General features: G+C 46.8%; 1 protein-coding gene across 1 annotated transcript in view; it reads left to right on the top strand.

Moving 5' to 3' along the window:
- Window positions 1–4,269: 4,269 nt before the first annotated feature.
- Window positions 4,270–24,457, top strand: part of LOC309548383 (uncharacterized protein) — a 56,315-nt gene continuing 36,127 nt past the window's right edge. Inside the window, exon 1 of the mRNA XM_082248323.1 lies at window positions 4,270–5,973. Within this exon, the coding sequence (XP_082104449.1) occupies window positions 4,419–5,973 (1,555 nt within the window). The 5' untranslated portion in view covers window positions 4,270–4,418. The remainder of the gene's footprint in view (window positions 5,974–24,457) is intronic.

Raw genomic sequence — 24,457 nt, 5'->3', positions numbered from 1 at the left:
CACAACCCTTGGTTAGTAGAGGAAAGAGTTAGGCACTTACGGCTCTTAGCTGGACAAGACCTCACATAGTGTCCATCTTCTCCACAGTACAGTACAGGCACAAGTTATTCAGTTGCCGGCGTTGACGTTCTTCTGGGGTGAGAGAAGAACAGATTATGCCAAGCTGCATTGGTTCAGAAGAGTCAGTAGTGGGAGGAACGGATGCTGAGGGTGCCGGACCAGAAGGTCTGAAGACTCGAGGCATCATCCATACGGGTCGGAATTGACCGGATGATCTTTCTGCACAGCGTTCTCTTATGCGTCTATCGATCTGGATCGCCAGGTGTATCAGGGCTTCCAGAGTATCTGGCACTCCTACACGGGCCAATTCATCTTTCAGAGATTCAGATAGTCCCATCCGAAATTGGTGGCGGAGGGCAGCATCATTCCAGTTAGTATCAGCACTCCACCTTCTAAAGTCAGTTACATAGTCCTCTGCTGGTCTGCGGCCTTGCTGAAGGGTGTAGAGGGCTGCCTCAGCAGTAGTGGTTTTCTGGGGGTCCTCATATAACTGGGTCATAGCTCCAAAGAACAAGGTTAAACTGGATAAGCAGGGATCCTTTTGTTCAAGCAAACTGTGGGCCCAGGACTGAGGTTCGCCTTGTAGAAGGGAAATGACGAAGCCTACTTTAGTGGCTTCGAGTGAAAAGGTCCAGGGTTGTAGCGCAAAATAAAGTTTGCAGGCATTATGAAAGGAGCTGAACTTGCTGCAATCACCAGAGAACTTTTACGGGGTATGTACACTGGAGGCAAAACCATTACTGCAGGCGCAGCAGGAGATCCCCCTGGGCGTTTGAAGAGGAGGCTGGCGGGGTAAGTGACTGGACCCGTTCTTCAAGTTGGTTATAGCCTTCTTGTAAGTCTTTGACTGATCGGGTCAGTGCCGCCAGGTGATGACATAACTCGTCCATAGGGGAGGTTCCTCGGTCAGGCTCAGACATCTGGCTGCTTTGTACTATCATGTACCTGGAGATGAGCCTGACACTGTGAGGAAGGCCTCCCTTATGCCTCCGACTCGGGACCCCTGAGTGTAGAGTAGCACGAGCGCCTGGAGGCTTGCTTGGAGCGGACAGTGGCTACTGGTGAAGGTCGCCAGAGAAGTCCGATGAGCAGGGTGATGAGCAGGCAGCAGGTGCTGGAAGCAGGGGTTCCTGGATAACAGGAGGAGCTTCCTATGCAGGATGGACGGATCTGGGAATGACAGAAGGGTGGTAAGACAAGCTGGGTAAGGAGCCAATCAGTAACGTAGAAGCCAGTAGGAGCAGACAGGAAGAGAGGTCACGGGACAAGCCAAGGTTGGTGCAGGCGGAGATCAGAGAATCATCAGGACAAGCCGGGTCTGGAACTTAGGAACAAGATGCAGGTAAACAAGTAACAGGTATCCAAGGCTGAAGACAAAGCAGCACTAGAGCAGTGCAATGGCTGGGTTTAAATAGTCCCTTTGGCGCCAATGTCTAACGTACGTTCGCGTACCCGCAAACGTGTGTGCGCGGTTGCGCGAGTTCGCGCACGAGCATTGCCCATTGTCAGGTTTCTGACAGGAACATGCCTTTGTACAGCAAACGTTCTCTTACAGGCACTTACAGTCTTTGTGACAGATTGCCCTCTCTGTCCTTCTAATGATTGAGTCCCCTACCACCAGAACCTGTTTTTCCTTTCCCTTGCTCCCGCCCTCACTGGAGGAGTTCATCCCCTGGCAGCTAGGGGCGTTGTTCTGCTCCAGCAATCCCGGTCCCTGACTGGTTTCCCCAACATCACGCAACAGGGCGTATTTATTGGGATGCTCCAGCCCAGGACCGGCCTCCTTGCCTTGTTCCCTTCTTCCCTTCCTAACCCACCCAACTTCTCTGTTCTGATGCCTGCACCCTTGTATCTCCTCCCTCCTCTGTGCAGGCCCCTGCCTGCACCTGATAGGTACGCTCCCAGCTCTCCTTCAGTATGGAGATTCTTCTTAGTGTTGCCAGCTGCTTCCCTAGATTCGGGACCTGAGCATCCAGGGAAGCAACGTGCTTACATTTTGTGCAGCTGTATTCACCCTCGATTGCCTGATCGAGGAACGTATGCATGCCACAAGATGTACACCGAATCGCATCTCCACACCAACTGGGCATTGTATCTAGTAATCTAAACGAATGGGGATTTTGAAATTTACCTTTGTGCTGTGTAGCTGTTTTCTAGCTTCCTGACTCTTAATTTCTCAGGTACTTTACAACACTCTGGAACTCACACACAGGTAAGGGTAAAGGACAGTTGGAGAGAGAGTGAGGATGAAAATGAAGTCCTCGTGCATGTGATAAGGAGGAAAGAAAAAGGAGTATACACAGCCACCAAATCACCAGTCTGAAAGACAAAAAAAAATGTGGATGAATGTTACCTACCATATTAAAGCAACACTCTGACAAAAGGTTGCATGCGTCATCACCGAACATTGTGGAGCCACTGAAGGCAAGTGCAGGGCTGGGCTCTCTTATCTGTACCTGTAACGAGCCCCATTGGACCCCACCCAACATCAGGGGGGTGCGGCTGGCTGGGGAAGAGAGATCCCCAGCAATGGTGGCCAACATGTGGGGAGGACAGCAGTGAGTGCACATCCAACCACACCATGGTGCAACATGGCCGCGTGGACTGGGGCAATGACAGGCGCCACCCGCCCAACAGTAACATTTTATAACCCCGAAGACGTGTCTCCTTGTTACCAGCTCCTTTGTATCACTCTACCGACAACCGTAACATTGGTGACCCCGAAGACGTGTCTTCTTGTCATCGGCTCCTTCATTCCACTCTACCCACAACAGGAGTGGAGGATTTCTTGGTGCCTCAGGTGAGAAATCTTTTTCTCAATATATTCTTTGCTGGTGTGTGGATTTGAGTGGTTGGATGGAGCTGGGACACAGGAGGTAACACAGTCCTTTTTTTTTTTTTTAGCAATGATCTGTACATGGTTGTTCATAATAATTAAAAGTGAACTGTGTGTTTCTCTCCTCCCCCAGAGAGGCAATTTTATAGTAAGGTGACCAGATTTTTAAAATACGGATGTCAGTGTCACCTGCGGGGCCAAGTGATGGGAAGCGCACCATGGAGGTTGTGAACCCAACGGCTAATTGCTGAGGGTCGATGGCTCAGAGAAACAGCTAAACTGTGTAGCAGCCATGGTCCTGGACAGGGAGCTATTCACGTCTGTCTCATGTGCTCAGGGTGAACTTGCTCTTATCTGTAAAAAGCACAGGGTGGCATTGGCAGACCTGCCAATTCTGGTATTCAATTGCAAATGTCAGTCAAGCTCCATGATGCCAGGCAGTGAGCACAGGGCCCACTAGAGGATGTCGGGCCCTCAGGCCACACTCATGAAGTCTGTTTCTGATTGTTTGGTCAGAGACATTCACACCAGTGACTGCTGGAGGTCATTTTGTAGAGCTCTGGCAGTGCTCATCCTGTCCCTCCTTGCACAAAGGAGCAGATACCGGTCCTGCTGATGGGTTAAGGACCTTCTACGGTCCTGTCAATCTCTCCTAGAGTAACTGCCTGTCTCCTGGAATCTCCTCCATGCTCTTCTGACTGTGCTGAGAGACACAGCAAACCTTCTGGCAACCTTCTGTATTGATGTGCCATCCTGGAGGAGTTGGACTGCCGGTGCAACCTCTATAGGGTCCAGGTATCGCCTCATGCTACCAGTAGTGACACTGACCCGAGCCAAATGCAAAACTAGTGAGAAACATTCAGAACAGATGAGTAGGGGAGAAAAAATGTCAGTGGCCTCCACTTGTAAAACCATTCCTGTTTTGGATGTCGTCTCATTGTTACTGATCTAGTGCACCTGTTGTTAATTTCATTAACACCAAAGCAGCTGAAACTGATTAACATCCCCTTCTGCTACTTAACTGACCAGATCATTATACCAGGAGTTTACTTGAATTGATGCTATACTCTGATTAAAAAGTGTTCCTTTCATTTTTTTTTTTGAGCAGTGTATATTAAATGATGACTATAAATAGAGAAATCAATATTATTTAGCCCTGTATATAGAATTCTGACTTTCATTTTTTTTCTGTACAGGTGGATTGAAGAACAAGTTTTCATTCATGTTGATCCTCATACAACTAAGTCACATGAGAAATGAGCCATATGCGTGTCTGAAGTGATCGAAAGTCTTTATTGCAGTTCACTGGAGGATTCAAACACAAGACTTATCAGTGTTAAAAGTGTTTATATACGTTTTGGATATCCTTCAACGTAGATCCAGCCTCAGAGGACAACAGGAGAGAAGTATTTTCAGTGTTCTGGAGGTAACAATGGATTTACATTAAAGTCCAGCCCATGTATACATAAGAGGAGTCATTTCAGACTGTTTTTCTTGTTTGGATTGTGACAAAGATTTTACAATGGAGGCCAAACGAATCACACATAAGAAGGTTCCGACTGGAGGGAAATCTTTTCAGTGTTCTAAATGTGACAAAGCTTATAGATGGAAGTCAGATCTTATCAGACACGAGAGGATTCACACTGGAGAGAAGCCATATCAATGTTCTGATTGTTGTAAAGCTTTTATATCAAAGTCACAGCTTATCTTGCATGAAAGGATTCACACTGGAGAGAAGCCATATCAGTGTTCTGAATGTGACAAAGCTTTTAGAGGAAAGTCAGAACTTATCAAACATATGAGGATTCACACTGGAGAGAAGCCATATCAATGTTCTGAATGTGGAAAAGGGTTTTCTCATAGGGAAAACCTCATCAGACACCAGAAGGTTCACACTGGGGACAGGCCATATCCGTGTTCTGAATGTGGCAAAGCTTTTACAGAGAAGTCAGTTCTTATCATGCACCAGAGGATTCACACTGGAGAGAAGCCATATCAGTGTTCTGAATGTGATAAAGCATTTACACGGACGGAACACCTTTTTAAACACAAAAGGGTCCACACAGGGGAGAAGCCACATCAATGTCCTGAATGTGGAAAATTTTTTGCACAAAAGACAGCACTTATGACACACCAGAGGTTTCACACTGGAGAGAAGTCATATCAATGTTCTGAATGTGGGAAAGCTTTTGCATTGAAGTCAGATCTTCTCACACACCAGATGATTCACACTGGAGAGAGGCCATATGAGTGCTCCAAATGTGACAAAGCTTTTAAAACCAAGCAGGAGCTCATCTCACATGAAAGGATTCACACCGGAGAGAAGCCACATCAATGTCCTGAATGTGGAAAACATTTTGCACGGAAGTCAAGCCTTATCATGCACCAGAGGATTCACACTAGAGAAAAGCCATATCAATGTTCTGAATGTGACAAAGCTTTTACATTAAAGTCAAACCTTAGCAGACACCAGAGGATTCACACTGGAGAGAAGCCATATCAATGTTCTGAATGTGACAAAGTGTTTAAATCCAAGCAGGAGTGTATCATACATGAGAGGATTCATACAGGAGAGAAGCCATATCAATGTTCAGAATGTGATAAAGCTTTTACAACTAGGGGAAGCTGTATCATACACCAGAGGATTCACACTGGGCAGAAGCCTTATCAGTGTTCTGAATGTGACAAAGCTTTTAAAACCAAGCAGGAGCTTATCCAACATGAGAGGATTCACTCTGGAGAGAAGCTATATCAATGTTCAGAATGCAATAAAGCTTTTACTAATAGGGAAAGTCTTATCAGACACCAGAGGATTCACACTGGAGAGAAGCCTTATCAGTGTTCTGAATGTGACAAAGCTTTTAAATCCAAGCGGGAGCGTATCATACATGAGAGGATTCATACAGGAGAGAAGCCACATCAATGTCCTGAATGTGGAAAAAAATGTACAAACCTTATCCAACACCAGAGGATTCACACTATGGAGAAGCCATATCAGTGTTCTGAATGTGACAAAGCTTTTACACAGAAGTCCAATCTTAACGCACACCTTAGGGTTCACACTGGAAAGAAGCTCTGAGTGTGACAAAGCTTTTACGGTTAATGCCAAGCTAATCAAACACCAGAGGATTCACAAGCTTCAGCTGCAGCGAGGGAACTCTGAAAGAAGGGGGGTATTAAAGAGGTAGCAGCTCAACCACAATGAAAGAGTTGCAGGTAGTTCATTAGTTTCACACCTTATGTCCTCTCTCAAGCTAGTAAAAAAACAGTAGTAGGTATTCTATGCTACTTTGAAAAACAAACTAAAGTCTGTGAGCAAACATAAATGTAATGGACAGATGTACTACGAGTTTGTGTCCATCAAGCACACCTAGAAAGTCCTTTTACTATTTTAAATTTTTACAGCTTTTTTTTTCATATAAGCACCAATGACTGAACTTTGTTTACTCACAATTCCCGTCTTTTTTTTTTTTTGATGTTTTGACTGAACATGGAATGCATATCCATGATTCACTATCTGAGCTGTGTTCACAAGCGTTTTCTTCTTTGCCTGATCCTGACTTAATACGTTTTCAACCTTTTGCCTCTGTACCAAGACTGGGTAGTGGTCAAGTGACATCTTGCCAAGTCTCTGAAGCCTACATGGTAGAGTCCATTCCAGGTTCTGCTGACTATGAGGGTTTTAGTTAAGCCTGCCTTGTCCACACCGCCCATTACACATTCCACCTGCCCTCCCATGATTCATACCTCTTGTCCACACTCCACCTCCTCTCATGGATGACAGCTTTGCATGCAAGTTTGTGGTTGGGACAACAGCCAGTGAAACGTCATTGCTTGTTGAGAAAACAACTACTTAAGCTGGCCTTCCAACAGTGAGTTGCTGCTGTTTTTTGGTGTGTGTTCAACAGTACCACTTAATCCAAGCTTGCCACTTGCGTTTCATCCAGTTCTGTCACAGGTCTAAGGGATTTCATCATGCAACGATCGGATGTCCTTATCTTGCTTCTCTGTCCAGCTATTGCTCATCTCAATAGACCAATCCCACAGTACAACTGCAAAAGATCTGAACTACAAAGTGGGGGACTGAAAGTCCTCTGGGGTTCTTTTTATTGTGAAGAACACTTTTTATCCCTGAAATATAACTATGGGCAAAATCAATAATTACATAAATTGTACAATCTGTCATTAACCACTTTAGCCCCCGTGCCTTTCTCTCTCAAAGCCCTTTTTAGTCCTTGAGCTTTTTATTTTTGGCATGGTTTTTGTTCTTACTAAATCTTTAATGTTTGTAGTTTACTCAAATGTTTTATGCATCCGTTTTTCAGGACTGATCGCTATAATTTTGTAGGAAATGTTTGATTCCTATATTGTTGTTTCCTTGGGGGAATAGTAAAAAATTCAACATTTTCCTGTAATTTATACCAATGCAGAAGTTATGTAATTTGTGCACCCCCATATTTTTACTCTTGATTATAAACATATGTTGATTAAAATAATGTCACATTGGTGCTACTGGAGGGGAAGGGTAAAGCTCAAGGTGAATGTCTGCATTTTACTTTTGCAGAGCTTTATTCCCCTTTCTACACTACAATGCGATGCACACAATGTTTATGTAAACTGTTAGTGTAACATTAAAATTATATTAAAGCCTTGTTTATTTGAATTAAAATGTTTCATTTTGTTGTAGCCTCTGTCTGCTTCTACGGGAGCCGCCATCTTGGTACAGCCGTTTTCGGCCATTTTGAGGTCGATTTTTTTGCTGTGGATGCCGGTGTTAGTGCCTGGAGGAGGACAGTGTGTCATGAGGGTGGGCTCTCCCTCTCTGCGGGGGTCTGTTAGCGTGCGCCTGACCTCCAGGGAGCGCTGTAGCGCTGTGGGGGCGCTTTAAAAAAAAGAAATTACATTTTTGTCCTTTTTTTTTTTAAAGTTGCTGGCGGGTTCCTCAGGTTCAGTATGAACCCTGCAGGCCATTTGTTCCCACCTGACCCCCTCAAGGAGGCCACAGGGCCTCCCGGATCTTCACTGTCCGTCAATGCCTTTTTGGCAGTTCGGGAAGCATTTGGGCCCGGGTGAAGGTGGTAGGTGCGCTGAGACGTTTCTCCGCCTACCCCTGTCTCATCTAATGTCTCGGAGTCTGGCTAAGCCGCCGCAGACATGGGGCCTCCCTGCCAGATCTGTTACCTCGCACCCTGTCTCCTTGGATGATGATGACATTTCTACCTCCCCTGCCGTGACAGGCGCTGGTGGATGCACTGGCTGTTTCGGTGCGATTTCCCTGCGATTTGGGGTTCACAGCGGCGGCTGCGCCTGGAGAGCAGGTGGCTCACATTCCATCTGGAGCTGCTCTTTTTGCTGGCTGCTCATGTAGGACCGTCCTGAGATGTTGCCTTTTTGGGGAGTCTCTGGTACACAGGACTGTTCCGCCTTTGGTGGACGTACGATCTCTATCTGAATGGGACTACCATTTTTCCAGTGGAGTAATCCCCGTCCTGTAAGAACTTGGGGGATAGGATGGCGCGGGCTGTGGCCTGCGATCTGTACTCCCTGGCATAGTCTGCACTGGGAACAGTGTTTATGTTTTCCCTTGCCACGCAGACTCTGCCTGATGGGCGGAGTTCCACCACCGTGACTTGGTGTGGGGCATGTCCCTCTTGCCCTGGGGGAGCTGTTGGACCAGCTGGCCCAGGGGCTGCAATTTGCTTGTGATGCCACGCTGGTCAAGGCTCCCTTGTATGGGTCAACTTGTCATTTGCGGCGGCGGTTATCCAGCATCTACTTGACCGTAGTGTTGGTCTTCGGATCAAACTTCTATGACGGTCTTAATGGATCTCCCTGTTCAGGGGGATCGCATTTTGGCGCTGCCCTGGATGACATTATAAGGGCCTCACGGGGGGAAGAGTGTTTTCTTCCACAGGCTAACAAGGGTAAGGGCCTTCGTTGCAGACTGGGTTCTTCCCTTTTGGCTCGCAAACTGTTTCTTCGTCCCTCGGGGACGGTCGATGTGGCGAAGACCTTTCAGACTTCCGCGTGTGGTTCCAAACGACCCTGGTCTGGAACATATGAGATTGTTTTTTTCCAGACCCGCGGACTAGGCCTACTCGGCCTGAAGGTGCTTCCTCACCCATCTAGGGGGTGGGGGGGGGAGGTCCTTGCTGGTCGAGGACCTGCGGCTGGCACGGATCCCAGGCTGCTGGGTTCAGGAGGTCATGCGGTCCAATTGCAAGATTGAGTCCCGATCCGTTTATTTCCATTTATTTCAGTTTATTTCCAATGTACGGCTGTCCCCGGATCACTTACTGGTGCTCTGTGGGGCAGTTCAAACTCTGGTTCAACAAGCTGGACCAACTGGTCCTTTGATGGTTCCGTGCAAATCAAAAATTTAAGTTGGTATCGATTCGCACGGCGGTAGCATCCCTGCATCAGGGGGATTCCTGGCCTCCATAGATATCAAGCTGCCTACCTTCACATTCTGTTATGTTCGAAACACCTACGGGTTCTCTGTTTTTTTTTCCGTGGGAAAGGATCTCTATCAGTTTGTGGCATTGCCCTTGGGTCTCGCTTATGCTACTAGGGTCTTCACAATGGTGTGGCTCCGGTCCTGGCGCTGTTGCGGCAGCAGGGTGTATCGGTCCGGGGTTCCTGGCCGATCTGCTTCTCCATGTGGAGTCTCCTACGGTGCTGACAAACGGATTTGGAAGTCACCACGAGAACTCTGGAGGAGTACAGGCGGATTCTGACCGTTAAGACGTCATCCATGGTCCCTTCCATGAGACTGGACTATCTGGGCCTGACTTTAGACACGCCCTTAGTCAGACTCTTGGAACTTCAGACTGCGGTTCATGTCCCGCACATGGTCGTCCCTTCGGACCTGTATGCGTGTTCTGGGACTGATGGTGCCGTCTTTCGAGACGGTCCGTTTTGCTCAATCCCTCTCGGGGATCCCCCAGAAGGTGATCCTTCTCCAATGGGACTAGATTTCAAACTCTCTGGACTTTCGGATCCAGCTGAGCTGGCTGACCAGGGAGTCTTGAACTGGAATCCTCCCGCCCCCTTTTCCTGAACACTTATCACCGTGGATGCAAGCCTGTCTGGGTGGAAAGGAGTCCTCGGCAGGTTCTCTGCTTCGGGAGTATGGTCCCTGGAGGATCCAGGTTACCGATCAATGTCCTGGGGCTGAGAGCGATCCAGATTTGCCTGGTTCACTGGATTGGGCACCTGCAGCTGTGCCCAGTGCACGCCATGACCGTGACTTATGTCATTCACTAAGGGGGCATGAAGGGTGTCCTTGCGGCCTTGGATGTATCAATTCTGCGTTGGGCAGTGTGCCTTGTTCCAGCTCTTCCGCTGTTCCCTTTTTTTAGGCGTGGAAACCTTGGCGGGCGGATTGCCTCAGTCGACAGGCCTTGAATGCAGGAGAATGGTCCCTTCATCCGGAGCCGTTTCTGCAGTTGTGCCTTTGTTAGGGGCACTCAAGACATGGACCTGTTGGCGTTGCATCTACAGGATAGTGCTGCGGTTTGTGGCCTGCTCCCGGGACCTTCTGGCGGGTGCAATGGTGGCACCATGGGTTCTGTCATGGGCAAGAACATTCGCTAGGTTCAACTTGAACGATGCCGTGGAGTTTAGCATGGTCACCTGTGCACGGCTGCCGCCGCCATGGTTGTATGTGCATACTCACAGATGAGCCAAGGTAAGTCTCAGCTGTGGCCTGCCTTCCCTCCTCCCAAGTTGCTGCCAAGAATTTTTCGCAGGATCGAGGCGAAAGGGATTCCGGTCTTTCTCGTGGCTCTGTACGGGCCTTGCCGAGCTTGGTGCACCGGCCTGGTCAGGCTGGCCGCAGACGCTCCTTGGAGAATTCCTCTCAGGGAGGAGTTATTGTCTCCAGGGCCCATCTCCCTCCAACTTTGCGGTCGCTGACTTTGCCGACTTGGCTGTTGAATGCCAGGTGTTGAAGGACTTGGGGTTTGGCTGCTTCAGTGATTCCCACCCTGCTTAAAGCATGGGAAGCAACTTCTAGGGTGATTTTTGTTCATCATACGAGAAAGTCGTATATTGCTTGGGCTCCCCCTCGCTCTTACTCAGTGGCCCGGATCTTGGCTTCCTTTAATGGGGAGTTGGCCTTGAGTACTGTCAACGGTCGGGTTTTGGTTTTGGCAAATTTCTTCCGAAGGCCGTTGGCCGCCTGTGCCCTGGTGTGTGACTTCTTCCAGGGGGTGTGACACTTGGTGCTTCCGGTGTGACCTCAGTCACCCACTGGGTACCTTGATTTGGTGCAGTCGGTTCTTTTAGACCCTCTGCTGGCGAGTATTCGAGGGTATCCCCTGCCTATCTTATTACAGAAGGTAGCCTTCTTGCTTGCTGTCACTCTGCGTGCAGGTGTCGGCACTGGCGACATTGTCCTGTCGTTCTTTCTATATGTTGATCATGGGGCCAAGTGGTACTTTGTTCGGATCCGTCCTTCCCTCCGAAGGTGGTTTCTGGTATTCACTTGCACGGGGACATTGTATTCCTATCTTGTGTCCTGAGCCCTCACATCCTAAGGAATGTGCATTGCTTACTCTGTTTAGAGTGCGGGCACTCCAGGTGTACTTGGTGACTACTGAGTCTTTTTGTAAGTCTCTGTACTTACGGATGGCCGTGAACGGGACTGCCTGCGTCTGCTGCGTCTATTCCCAGATGGATCGGACAGACGGTGGTGCAGGTCTATTACCTTTCCCTAGTTCTTCCTGGGCTTTTCGCCTTGTGGGCATCTGTGCTCCAGGTTACAAGTCGGCTACCTGGTAGTCTGTTCACACCTTTACCACGTTTTATAAGGTGGATGTGCTGGCATCTGCAGATGCCTCTTTTCAGCCGCAAGGTTTTTTGCTGGCTGCTGTTTGGAGGGCTTTTGGCCTTCCTTGAGTGTGTTTACTGTTGTTTTCAGGTGGGCCTCATCTTTTGTTCTGATGAGTAGAGATGGACGAATATCGGCCGGGCCGGTTCGCGAACGCCAGCTGCGAATTTTCTCTAAAGTCCGCGAACCGCGAGTTCGCAGCGAGCCCCATTGACTTTGATGGGAGGCGAACTTTAAAAACCTTAAGGTCATATTTGCAGCCACAAAAGACGTACTAGCTGTGCACAAATAGTCCCAGCACATGGACAATATCATAACATAAATATTTTAATTGAAAAAGTTGCCCTAAATTTTTTATTTTTTTTTTAACAGCAAAAAATATATTTATTTTTTTCATAAATCAGCCAGAACTGACAGCAGCCAGTAAATACATTGTCTAATACATATAGGGTCCATTCACACATCTGTAAAATGGGTCCGCATCCATTCCCCAATTTGGCGGAATCTTTACAGACCCATTGTTTTTGATTTCCAGTCTGAAAAATTTGGCATTCACAGGACAAAGCAGTAAGTATCGGCCATTCCAGGCCCCAAAAATTAGCCCACATGCATTTACCTGACAGCTAAGAACGTAGTATTCTGTGGCTGAAGGTACATTAGGCATTCACAGGATACAGAAGTAAGTGTCGGCCAGTATTGGCACCAAAAATTAGCCCACATGGGTTTAACTGACAGCAAAGAACTTCGTTTTTGATGGCTAGAGGTACAGTAGGCGTTCACAGTATACAGAAGTAAGTGGCGGTCTGTATAGGCTGCAAAAATTAGCTCACATGGGTTGAACTGACAGCAAAGAACTTCGTTTTTGATGGCTAGAGGTACAGTAGGCGTTCACAGTATACAGAAGTAAGTGGCGGTCTGTATAGGCTGCAAAAAATAGCTCACATGGGTTGAACTGACAGCAAAGAACGTAGTATATGATGGCTAGAGGTACAGTCGGCGTTCACAGTATACAGAAGTGGCAGCCTGTATAGGCTGCAAAAATTAGTTCACATGGGTTAAACTGACAGCAAAGAACGTAATATATAATGGCTAGAGGTACAGTAGGCATTCCCAGTACACAGAACAGTAAGTGTCGGCCTGTATAGGCTGCAAAAAGTAGCTCACATGGGTTGAACTGACAGCAAAGAACTTAGTATATGATGGCTAAAGGTACATTAGGCATTCACACAGTATACAGAAGTGTCGGCCTGTATAGGCTGCAAAAATAAGCTCACATGGGTTGAACTGACAGCAAAGAACTTAGTATATGATGGCTAGAGGTACAGTAGGCGTTCACAGGATACAGAAGTAAGTGTCGGCCTGTATAGGCTCTAAAAATTAGCTCACATGGTTGAACTGAAAGCAAAGAACTTTGTTTTTGATGGCTAGAGGTACAGTAGGCGTTCACAGGATACATAAGTAAGTGTCGGCCGGTATAGGCTCCAAAAATTAGCTCACATGGGTTGAACTGACAGCAAAGACCTTCGTTTTTGATGGCTAGAGGTACAGAAGGCATTCACAGGATACAGAAGTAAGTGTCGGCCGGTATAGGCTCCAAAAATTAGCTCACATGGGTTGAACTGACAGCAAAGAACTTCGTTTTTGATGGCTAGAGATACAGTAGGCATTCACAGGATACATAAGTAAGTGTCGGCCTGTATAGGCTCCAAAAATTAGCTCACATGGGTTGAACTGACAGCAAAGAACTTCGTTTTTAATGGCTAGAGGTACAGTAGGCGTTCACGGTATACAGAAGTAAGTGGGGACCTGTATAGGCTCCAAAAATTGGCTCACATAGGTTGAACTGACAGCAAAGAACTTTGTTTTTGATGGCTAGAGGTACAGTAGGCGTTCACAGGATACATAAGTAAGTGTCGGCCTGTATAGGCTGCAAAAAGTAGCTCACATGTGTTGAACTGACAGCAAAGAACTTTGTTTTTGATGGCTAGAGGTACAGTAGGCGTTCACAGTATACAGAAGTAAGTGGCGGCCTGTGTAGGCTCCTAACATTAGCTCACATGTGTTGAACTGACAGCAAAGAACTTTGTTTTTGATGGCTAGAGGTACAGTAGGTGTTCACAGTGTACAAAAGTAAGTGGTGGCCTGTATAGGCTGCAAAAAGTAGCTCACATGGGTTGAACTGACAGCAAAGAACTTAGTATATGATGGCTAAAGGTACATTAGGCATTCACACAGTATACAGAAGTGTCGGCCTGTATAGGCTGCAAAAATAAGCTCACATGGGTTGAACTGACAGCAAAGAACTTAGTATATGATGGCTAGAGGTACAGTAGGGGTTCACAGGATACAGAAGTAAGTGTCGGCCTGTATAGGCTCTAAAAATTAGCTCACATGGTTGAACTGAAAGCAAAGAACTTTTTTTTTGATGGCTAGAGGTACAGTAGGCGTTCACAGGATACATAAGTAAGTGTCGGCCGGTATAGGCTCCAAAAATTAGCTCACATGGGTTGAACTGACAGCAAAGACCTTCGTTTTTGATGGCTAGAGGTACAGAAGGCATTCACAGGATACAGAAGTAAGTGTCGGCCGGTATAGGCTCCAAAAATTAGCTCACATGGGTTGAACTGACAGCAAAGAACTTCGTTTTTGATGGCTAGAGATACAGTAGGCATTCACAGGATACATAAGTAAGTGTCGGCCTGTATAGGCTCCAAAAATTAGCTCACGTGGTTTGAACTGACAGCAAAGAACTTTGTTTTTAATGGCTAGAGGTACAGTAGGCGTTCACAGTATACAGAAGAAAGTGGCGGCCTGTATAGGCTCCAAAAATTAGCTCACATGGGTTGAACTGACAGCAAAGAACTTCGTTTTTAATGGCTAGAGGTACAGTAGGCGTTCACGGTATACAGAAGTAAGTGGGGGCCTGTATAGGCTCCAAAAATTGGCTCACATAGGTTGAACTGACAGCAAAGAACTTTGTTTTTGATGGCTAGAGGTACAGTAGGCGTTCACAGGATACATAAGTAAGTGTCGGCCTGTATAGGCTGCAAAAAGTAGCTCACATGTGTTGAACTGACAGCAAAGAACTTTGTTTTTGATGGCTAGAGGTACAGTAGGCGTTCACGGTATACAGAAGTAAGTGGTGGCCTGTATAGGCTCCAAAAATTAGCTCACATGGGTTGAACTGACAGCAAATAACTTCATTTTTAATGGCTAGAGGTACAGTAGGCTTTCACAGTATACAGAAGTAAGTGGCGGCCTGTGTAGGCTCCAAACATTAGCTCACATGTGTTGAACTGACAGCAAAGAACTTTGTTTTTGATGGCTAGAGGTACAGTAGGTGTTCACAGTATACAGAAGTAAGTGGTGGCCTGTATAGGCTGCAAAAATTAGCTCACATGGGTTGAACTGACAGCAAAGAACTTTGTTTTTAATGGCTAGAGGTACAGTAGGCGTTCACAGTATACAGAAGTAAGTGGCGGCCTGTGTAGGCTCCAAACATTAGCTCACATGTGTTGAACTGACAGCAAAGAACTTTGTTTTTGATGGCTAGAGGTACAGTAGGCGTTCACAGTATACAGAAGTAAGTGGTGGCCTGTATAGGCTGCAAAAATGAGCTCACATGGGTTGAACTGACAGCAAAGAACTTAGTATATGATGGCTAAAGGTACATTAAGCATTCACACAGTATACAGAAGTAAGTGGCGGCCTGTATAGGCTCCAAAAATTAGCTCACATGGGTTGAACTGACAGCAAATAACTTTGTTTTTAATGGCTAGAGGTACAGTAGGCGTTCACAGTATACAGAAGTAAATTAGCTCACATGGGTTGAACTGACAGCAAAGAATGTAGTATTTGGTGGCTGGAGGTACATTCACAGAATAAATAATTGTCGGCCCTGAAAGGCCCCAAAAATTTGCCATTCAATGGACATGAAATGCCTTTTATGCCGCTGTATGTAGCGAAGCCAAGGACCAGGAATTGTTGTGGGTGGATGGCGGTCTGGCGAATATTTGTGGCCTGGCATGAGGAATTTCGATGAAGCCTGGTCTACTGGTCACATATGTTGAATTCCTCAGAGATTGTGTAAACCTATACCCAACTTGACCCGTACACAACGTCAGTTGGCTCAGCATTTGTTTACAGCTACGAAATTGACCATTGCCCGATCTTGGAAGACCCCGTTGCTTAGTTTTGAGGCGGTCAAGAACCGTATGAATGATATTCTAATTAATGAAAAGTTGACTGCGATAGTTTCTGATTCTCACGCTAAGTTTCTTAAGGTGTGGGACCCCTGGATCTCGAACGTTGCCCCTTCCAGATTCCAGACCACCCTCGCCCCGCAGGACCCGTTCCCCCCTCTTCCTTCTCCCCACCCCTTCTTTAGTCTTCTTCTATTGTCGTTTCTTTCTTTCTTTGTCCTACTTTCTCACTCCTTCTTTCTCTCTTTCCTTTGTCTTTTAGTGTTGTTTTCCTTCCTGGCTCGGTACTCTCAGGCCCAGCCCCTGTTTGCTCATTGGAACGTAATAGAACTTCTTCTTTTGATAAGTCTTACTGCATTATAAACCATTGGGGGGGACTTTCGGTCCCCATCTATGGATTTTTGCTTGTTGATACCCTTTATTTGGTCCGTGATGTTTTCAGGATGGCTCACGCCCTAAGTCTGTATCATGTTTTGCTGCTATCTGTTTCCCTGCGTTCCATTTTCTTTTATCTAATTGTACACATATATCATGTTTTGATGTATGTTTATGCCTTTTCTTAAAATAAAAACTTTTGTACAAGAATTCCTCAGAGATCCATGCCTCCATTTTTATAAATGTGAGGTAGTCTACACTGTCATGAGCTAGGCGAGTGCGCTTACAGATCACGATCCCCCCTGCTGCGCTGAACGTTGCTACCCAGTACTGGTCCTTGGCCTTTATGCGTTTTATATGGGGGTCCCCCTTAAAACACTGCAGCATTTAGGCCCCCATTCGCACTAAACTGGAAGCGGTGTAGTGGCCTGCTTCCAGCTCATCATCCAGGATAATGTCGTCCTCGTTCTCCTCCCCCCATCCACGGATAACACCAGGGATCCCATAAAGGTTTTAAGCATGCTCTTCTTGCTCCTCCTCATCCCCCCCAGCACCATCCTCCTCTGACTCCTCTTCAGACTCCTGCTGTTGATTTTTCTCAGAAGGAGTAGCATCCCCTGGGAATTCATCCAACATTGTGACTTCCTCATCTTCCTGCTCCTGCTCCTCGACGGCTTGATCAATGACACGACGCAATGCACGCTCCAGAAAGAAGTCGTAAGGTATGATGTCACTTATGGCGCCCTGGCCGTGACTGACCAGTTTGGCGATCTCATTGAATGGCCGCAGACGTCTGCATGCATCCCGCATGAGCAGCCACTGGCGAGGTGAAATAAACCCAACCTCCCCAGAACCTGTCCTGCCGCCGAGTTCGAACAGGTAGTCGTTAACTGCATGTTTCTGCTGGAGCAGCCTACCGAGCATATGCAACGTTGAGTTCCATCGTGTCGGGCAGTCACAAATAAAACGCCTGAGTGGCAGGTTGTGTCGCAGCTGAATGTCAGCAAGGCGAGCCATGGCTGTGTAAGATCTTCAGAAATGGGCAGAAATTTTCCTGGCCTGCTACAAGACGTCCTGGACCCCAGGGTATTTGCCAACGAATCGCTGCACCACCAAGTTCAGGACATGTGCCATGCATGGCACGTGTGTTATTTTGCCCTGTTTCAGCGCACTCAGCAGATTGGCACCGTTGTCGCATACCACGTTACCAACTGTCAAATTGTACTGTATAGGCTCCAAAAATTAGCTCACATGGGTTGAACTGACAGCAAAGAACTTCGTTTTTAATGGCTAGAGGTACAGTAGGCGTTCACGGTATACAGAAGTAAGTGGGGGCCTGTATAGGCTCCAAAAATTGGCTCACATGGGTTGAACTGACAGCAAAGAACTTTGTTTTTGATGGCTAGAGGTACAGTAGGCGTTCACAGGATACATAAGTAAGTGTCGGCCTGTATAGGCTGCAAAAATTAGCTCACATGTGTTGAACTGACAGCAAAGTACTTTGTTTTTGATGGCTAGAGGTACAGTAGGCGTTCACAGTATACAGAAGTAAGTGGCGGCCTGTGTAGGCTCCAAACATTAGCTCACATGTGTTGAACTGACAGCAAAGAACTTTGTTTTTGATGGCTAGAGGTACAGTAGGCATTCACAGTATACAGAAGTAAGTGGTGGCCTGTATAGGCTGCAAAAATGAGCTCACATGGGTTGAACTGACAGCAAAGAACTTAGTATATGATGGCTAAAGGTACATTAAGCATTCACACAGTATACAGAAGTAAGTGGCGGCCTGTATAGGCTCCAAAAATTAGCTCACATGGGTTGAACTGACAGCAAAGAACTTTGTTTTTAATGGCTAGAGGTACAGTAGGCGTTCACAGTATACAGAAGTAAGTGGCGGCCTGTGTAGGCTCCAAACATTAGCTCACATGTGTTGAACTGACAGCAAAGAACTTTGTTTTTGATGGCTAGAGGTACAGTAGGCGTTCACAGTATACAGAAGTAAGTGGTGGCCTGTATAGGCTGCAAAAATTAGCTCACATGGGTTGAACTGACAGCAAAGAACTTAGTATATGATGGCTAAAGGTACATTAAGCATTCACACAGTATACAGAAGTAAGTGGCGGCCTGTATAGGCTGCAAAAATTAGCTTGCATGTGTTGAACTGACAGCAAAGAACGTTGTATATGATGGCTAGAGGTACAGTAGGCGTTCACAGTATACACAAGTAAGTGGTGACCTGAATAGGCTCCAAAAATTAGCTCACATGGGTTGAACTGACAGCAAAGAACTTCATTTTTGATGGCTAGAGGTACAGTAGGCGTTCACAGTATACAGAAGTAAGTGGCGGCCTGTATAGGCTTCAAAAATTAGCTCACATGGGTTGAACTGACAGCAAAGAATGTAGTATTTGGTGGCTGGAGGTACATTCACAGAATAAATAATTGTCGGCCCTGAAAGGCCCCAAAAATTTGCCATTCAATGGACATGAAATGCCTTTTATGCCGCTGTATGTAGCGAAGCCAAGGACCAGGAATTGTTGTGGGTGGATGGCGGTCTGGCGAATATTTGTGGCCTGGCATGAGGAATTTCGATGAAACCTGGTCTACTGGTCACATATGTTGAATTCCTCAGAGATTGTGTAAACCTATACCCAACTTGACCCGTACACAACGTCAGTTGGCTCAGCATTTGTTTACAGCTACGAAATTGACCATTGCCCGATCTTGGAAGACCCCGTTGCTTAGTTTTGAGGCGGTCAAGAACCGTATGAATGATATTCTAATTAATGAAAAGTTGACTGCGATAGTTTCTGATTCTCACGCTAAGTTTCTTAAGGTGTGGGACCCCTGGATCTCGAACGTTGCCCCTTCCAGATTCCAGACCACCCTCGCCCCGCAGGACCCGTTCCCCCCTCTTCCTTCTCCCCACCCCTTCTTTAGTCTTCTTCTATTGTCGTTTCTTTCTTTCTTTGTCCTACCTTCTCACTCCTTCTTTCTCTCTTTCCTTTGTCTTTTAGTGTTGTTTTCCTTCCTGGCTCTGTACTCTCAGGCCCAGCCCCTGTTTGCTCATTGGAACATAATAGAACTTCTTCTTTTGATAAGTCTTACTGCATTATAAACCATTAGGGGGGACTTTCGGTCCCCATCTATGGATTTTTGCTTGTTGATACCCTTTATTTGGTCCGTGATGTTTTCAGGATGGCTCACGCCCTAAGTCTGTATCATGTTTTGTTGCTATCTGTTTCCCTGCGTTCCATTTTCTTTTATCTAATTGTACACATATATCATGTTTTGATGTATGTTTATGCCTTTTCTTAAAATAAAAACTTTTGTACAAGAATTCCTCAGAGATCCATGCCTCATTCATTTTTATAAATGTGAGGTAGTCTACACTGTCATGAGCTAGGCGAGTGCGCTTATAGATCACGATCCCCCCTGCTGCGCTGAACGTTGCTACCCAGTACTGGTCCTTGGCCTTTATGCGTTTTATATGGGGGTCCCCCTTAAAACACTGCAGCATTTAGGCCCCCATTCGCACTAAACTGGAAGCGGTGTAGTGGCCTGCTTCCAGCTCATCATCCAGGATAATGTCGTCCTCGTTCTCCTCCCCCCATCCACGGATAACACCAGGGATCCCATAAAGGTTTTAAGCATGCTCTTCTTGCTCCTCCTCATCCCCCCCAGCACCATCCTCCTCTGACTCCTCTTCAGACTCCTGCTGTTGATTTTTCTCAGAAGGAGTAGCATCCCCTGGGAATTCATCCAACATTGTGACTTCCTCATCTTCCTGCTCCTGCTCCTCGACGGCTTGATCAATGACACGACGCAATGCACGCTCCAGAAAGAAGTCGTAAGGTATGATGTCACTTATGGCGCCCTGGCCGTGACTGACCAGTTTGGCGATCTCATTGAATGTCCGCAGACGTCTGCATGCATCCCGCATGAGCAGCCACTGGCGAGGTGAAATAAACCCAACCTCCCCAGAACCTGTCCTGCCGCCGAGTTCGAACAGGTAGTCGTTAACTGCATGTTTCTGCTGGAGCAGCCTACCGAGCATATGCAACGTTGAGTTCCATCGTGTCGGGCAGTCACAAATAAAACGCCTGAGTGGCAGGTTGTGTCGCAGCTGAATGTCAGCAAGGCGAGCCATGGCTGTGTAAGATCTTCAGAAATGGGCAGAAATTTTCCTGGCCTGCTACAAGACGTCCTGGACCCCAGGGTATTTGCCAACGAATCGCTGCACCACCAAGTTCAGGACATGTGCCATGCATGGCACGTGTGTTATTTTGCCCTGTTTCAGCGCACTCAGCAGATTGGCACCGTTGTCGCATACCACGTTACCAACTGTCAAATTGTACTGTATAGGCTCCAAAAATTAGCTCACATGGGTTGAACTGACAGCAAAGAACTTCGTTTTTAATGGCTAGAGGTACAGTAGGCGTTCACGGTATACAGAAGTAAGTGGGGGCCTGTATAGGCTCCAAAAATTGGCTCACATGGGTTGAACTGACAGCAAAGAACTTTGTTTTTGATGGCTAGAGGTACAGTAGGCGTTCACAGGATACATAAGTAAGTGTCGGCCTGTATAGGCTGCAAAAATTAGCTCACATGTGTTGAACTGACAGCAAAGAACTTTGTTTTTGATGGCTAGAGGTACAGTAGGCGTTCACGGTATACAGAAGTAAGTGGTGGCCTGTATAGGCTCCAAAAATTAGCTCACATGGGTTGAACTGACAGCAAAGAACTTCGTTTTTAATGGCTAGAGGTACAGTAGGCGTTCACAGTATACAGAAGTGGCGGCCTTTATAGGCTCCAAAAATTAGCTCACATGGTTTGAACTGACAGCAAAGAACTTCGTTTTTAATGGCTAGAGGTACAGTAGGCGTTCACAGTATACAGAAGTAAGTGGCGGCCTGTGTAGGCTCCAAACATTAGCTCACATGTGTTGAACTGACAGCAAAGAACTTTGTTTTTGATGGCTAGAGGTACAGTAGGCGTTCACAGTATACAGAAGTAAGTGGTGGCCTGTATAGGCTGCAAAAATTAGCTCACATGGGTTGAACTGACAGCAAAGAACTTAGTATATGATGGCTAAAGGTACATTAAGCATTCACACAGTATACAGAAGTAAGTGGCGGCCTGTATAGGCTCCAAAAATTAGCTCACATGGGTTGAACTGACAGCAAAGAACTTTGTTTTTAATGGCTAGAGGTACAGTAGGCGTTCACAGTATACAGAAGTAAGTGGCGGCCTGTGTAGGCTCCAAACATTAGCTCACATGTGTTGAACTGACAGCAAAGAACTTTGTTTTTGATGGCTAGAGGTACAGTAGGCGTTCACAGTATACAGAAGTAAGTGGTGGCCTGTATAGGCTGCAAAAATTAGCTCACATGGGTTGAACTGACAGCAAAGAACTTAGTATATGATGGCTAAAGGTACATTAAGCATTCACACAGTATACAGAAGTAAGTGGCGGCCTGTATAGGCTGCAAAAATTAGCTTGCATGTGTTGAACTTACAGCAAAGAACGTTGTATATGATGGCTAGAGGTACAGTAGGCGTTCACAGTATACACAAGTAAGTGGTGACCTGAATAGGCTCCAAAAATTAGCTCACATGGGTTGAACTGACAGCAAAGAACTTCATTTTTGATGGCTAGAGGTACAGTCGGCGTTCACAGTATACAGAAGTAAGTGGCGGCCTGTATAGGCTTCAAAAATTAGCTCACATGGGTTGAACTGACAGCAAAGAATGTAGTATTTGGTGGCTGGAGGTACATTCACAGAATAAATAATTGTCGGCCCTGAAAGGCCCCAAAAATTTGCCATTCAATGGACATGAAATGCCTTTTATGCCGCTGTATGTAGCGAAGCCAAGGACCAGGAATTGTTGTGGGTGGATGGCGGTCTGGCGAATATTTGTGGCCTGGCATGAGGAATTTCGATGAAACCTGGTCTACTGGTCACATATGTTGAATTCCTCAGAGATTGTGTAAACCTATACCCAACTTGACCCGTACACAACGTCAGTTGGCTCAGCATTTGTTTACAGCTACGAAATTGACCATTGCCCGATCTTGGAAGACCCCGTTGCTTAGTTTTGAGGCGGTCAAGAACCGTATGAATGATATTCTAATTAATGAAAAGTTGACTGCGATAGTTTCTGATTCTCACGCTAAATTTCTTAAGGTGTGGGACCCCTGGATCTCGAACGTTGCCCCTTCCAGATTCCAGACCACCCTCGCCCCGCAGGACCCGTTCCCCCCTCTTCCTTCTCCCCACCCCTTCTTTAGTCTTCTTCTATTGTCGTTTCTTTCTTTCTTTGTCCTACTTTCTCACTCCTTCTTTCTCTCTTTCCTTTGACTTTTAGTGTTGTTTTCCTTCCTGGCTCGGTACTCTCAGGCCCAGCCCCTGTTTGCTCATTGGAACGTAATAGAACTTCTTCTTTTGATAAGTCTTACTGCATTATAAACCACTAGGGGGGACTTTCGGTCCCCATCTATGGATTTTTGCTTGTTGATACCCTTTATTTGGTCCGTGATGTTTTCAGGATGGCTCACGCCCTAAGTCTGTATCATGTTTTGCTGCTATCTGTTTCCCTGCGTTCCATTTTCTTTTATCTAATTGTACACATATTAAAATAAAAACTTTTGTACAAGAATTCCTCAGAGATCCATGCCTCATTCATTTTTATAAATGTGAGGTAGTCTACACTGTCATGAGCTAGGCGAGTGCGCTTATAGATCACGATCCCCCCTGCTGCGCTGAACGTTGCTACCCAGTACTGGTCCTTGGCCTTTATGCGTTTTATATGGGGGTCCCCCTTAAAACACTGCAGCATTTAGGCCCCCATTCGCACTAAACTGGAAGCGGTGTAGTGGCCTGCTTCCAGCTCATCATCCAGGATAATGTCGTCCTCGTTCTCCTCCCCCCATCCACGGATAACACCAGGGATCCCATAAAGGTTTTAAGCATGCTCTTCTTGCTCCTCCTCATCCCCCCCAGCACCATCCTCCTCTGACTCCTCTTCAGACTCCTGCTGTTGATTTTTCTCAGAAGGAGTAGCATCCCCTGGGAATTCATCCAACATTGTGACTTCCTCATCTTCCTGCTCCTGCTCCTCGACGGCTTGATCAATGACACGACGCAATGCACGCTCCAGAAAGAAGGCGTAAGGTATGATGTCACTTATGGCGCCCTGGCCGTGACTGACCAGTTTGGCGATCTCATTGAATGGCCGCAGACGTCTGCATGCATCCCGCATGAGCAGCCACTGGCGAGGTGAAATAAACCCAAGCTCCCCAGAACCTGTCCTGCCGCCGAGTTCGAACAGGTAGTCGTTAACTGCATGTTTCTGCTGGAGCAGCCTACCGAGCATATGCAACGTTGAGTTCCATCGTGTCGGGCAGTCACAAATAAAACGCCTGAGTGGCAGGTTGTGTCGCAGCTGAATGTCAGCAAGGCGAGCCATGGCTGTGTAAGATCTTCAGAAATGGGCAGAAATTTTCCTGGCCTGCTACAAGACGTCCTGGACCCCAGGGTATTTGCCAACGAATCGCTGCACCACCAAGTTCAGGACATGTGCCATGCATGGCACGTGTGTTATTTTGCCCTGTTTCAGCGCACTCAGCAATTTGGCACCGTTGTCGCATACCACGTTACCAACTGTCAAATTCAGCGGTGTCAGCCACTGATCTGCCTGTGAACGCAAAGCTGAAAGGAGTGCAGGACCAGTGTGGCTCTTGGCTTCCAGGCACAACAGACGCAGCACAGCATGGCAACGTCTCAACTGGCATGTGGAATAGGTTCTGGGGATCTTGGGCAGCACAGGAGAAGAGACGGTAGCAGCGGAAGAGGAGGAGTCAGCCGAGGAGGAGAGGGAGGATGGAGGAGGAGGAGAAGAAGAGGCAGGCCTGCTTGCAATCCGTGGCTGGACAACTAAATCTACACGGGTGCCACGGGTTACATGCTTAACAGCCATCAGAAGGTTCACCCAGTGGGCAGTAAAAGTGATATACCTTCCCTGCCCGTGTTTGCTAGACCATGTGTCTGTGGTGAGATGTATCTTGACACCAACACTGTGTGCCAGAGATATATTCACTTGCCGCTGAACATGGCCATACAGCTCTGGAGATACCCTTCTGTGAGAAATA

This window comes from Pelophylax lessonae (assembly GCF_965119305.1).
Source record: "Pelophylax lessonae genome assembly, chromosome: 2".
Classification (NCBI taxonomy): Eukaryota; Metazoa; Chordata; class Amphibia; order Anura; family Ranidae; genus Pelophylax; species Pelophylax lessonae.
Note: the sequence above shows the minus strand (reverse complement) of the source record. Positions and strands in the feature narration are given on the sequence as shown.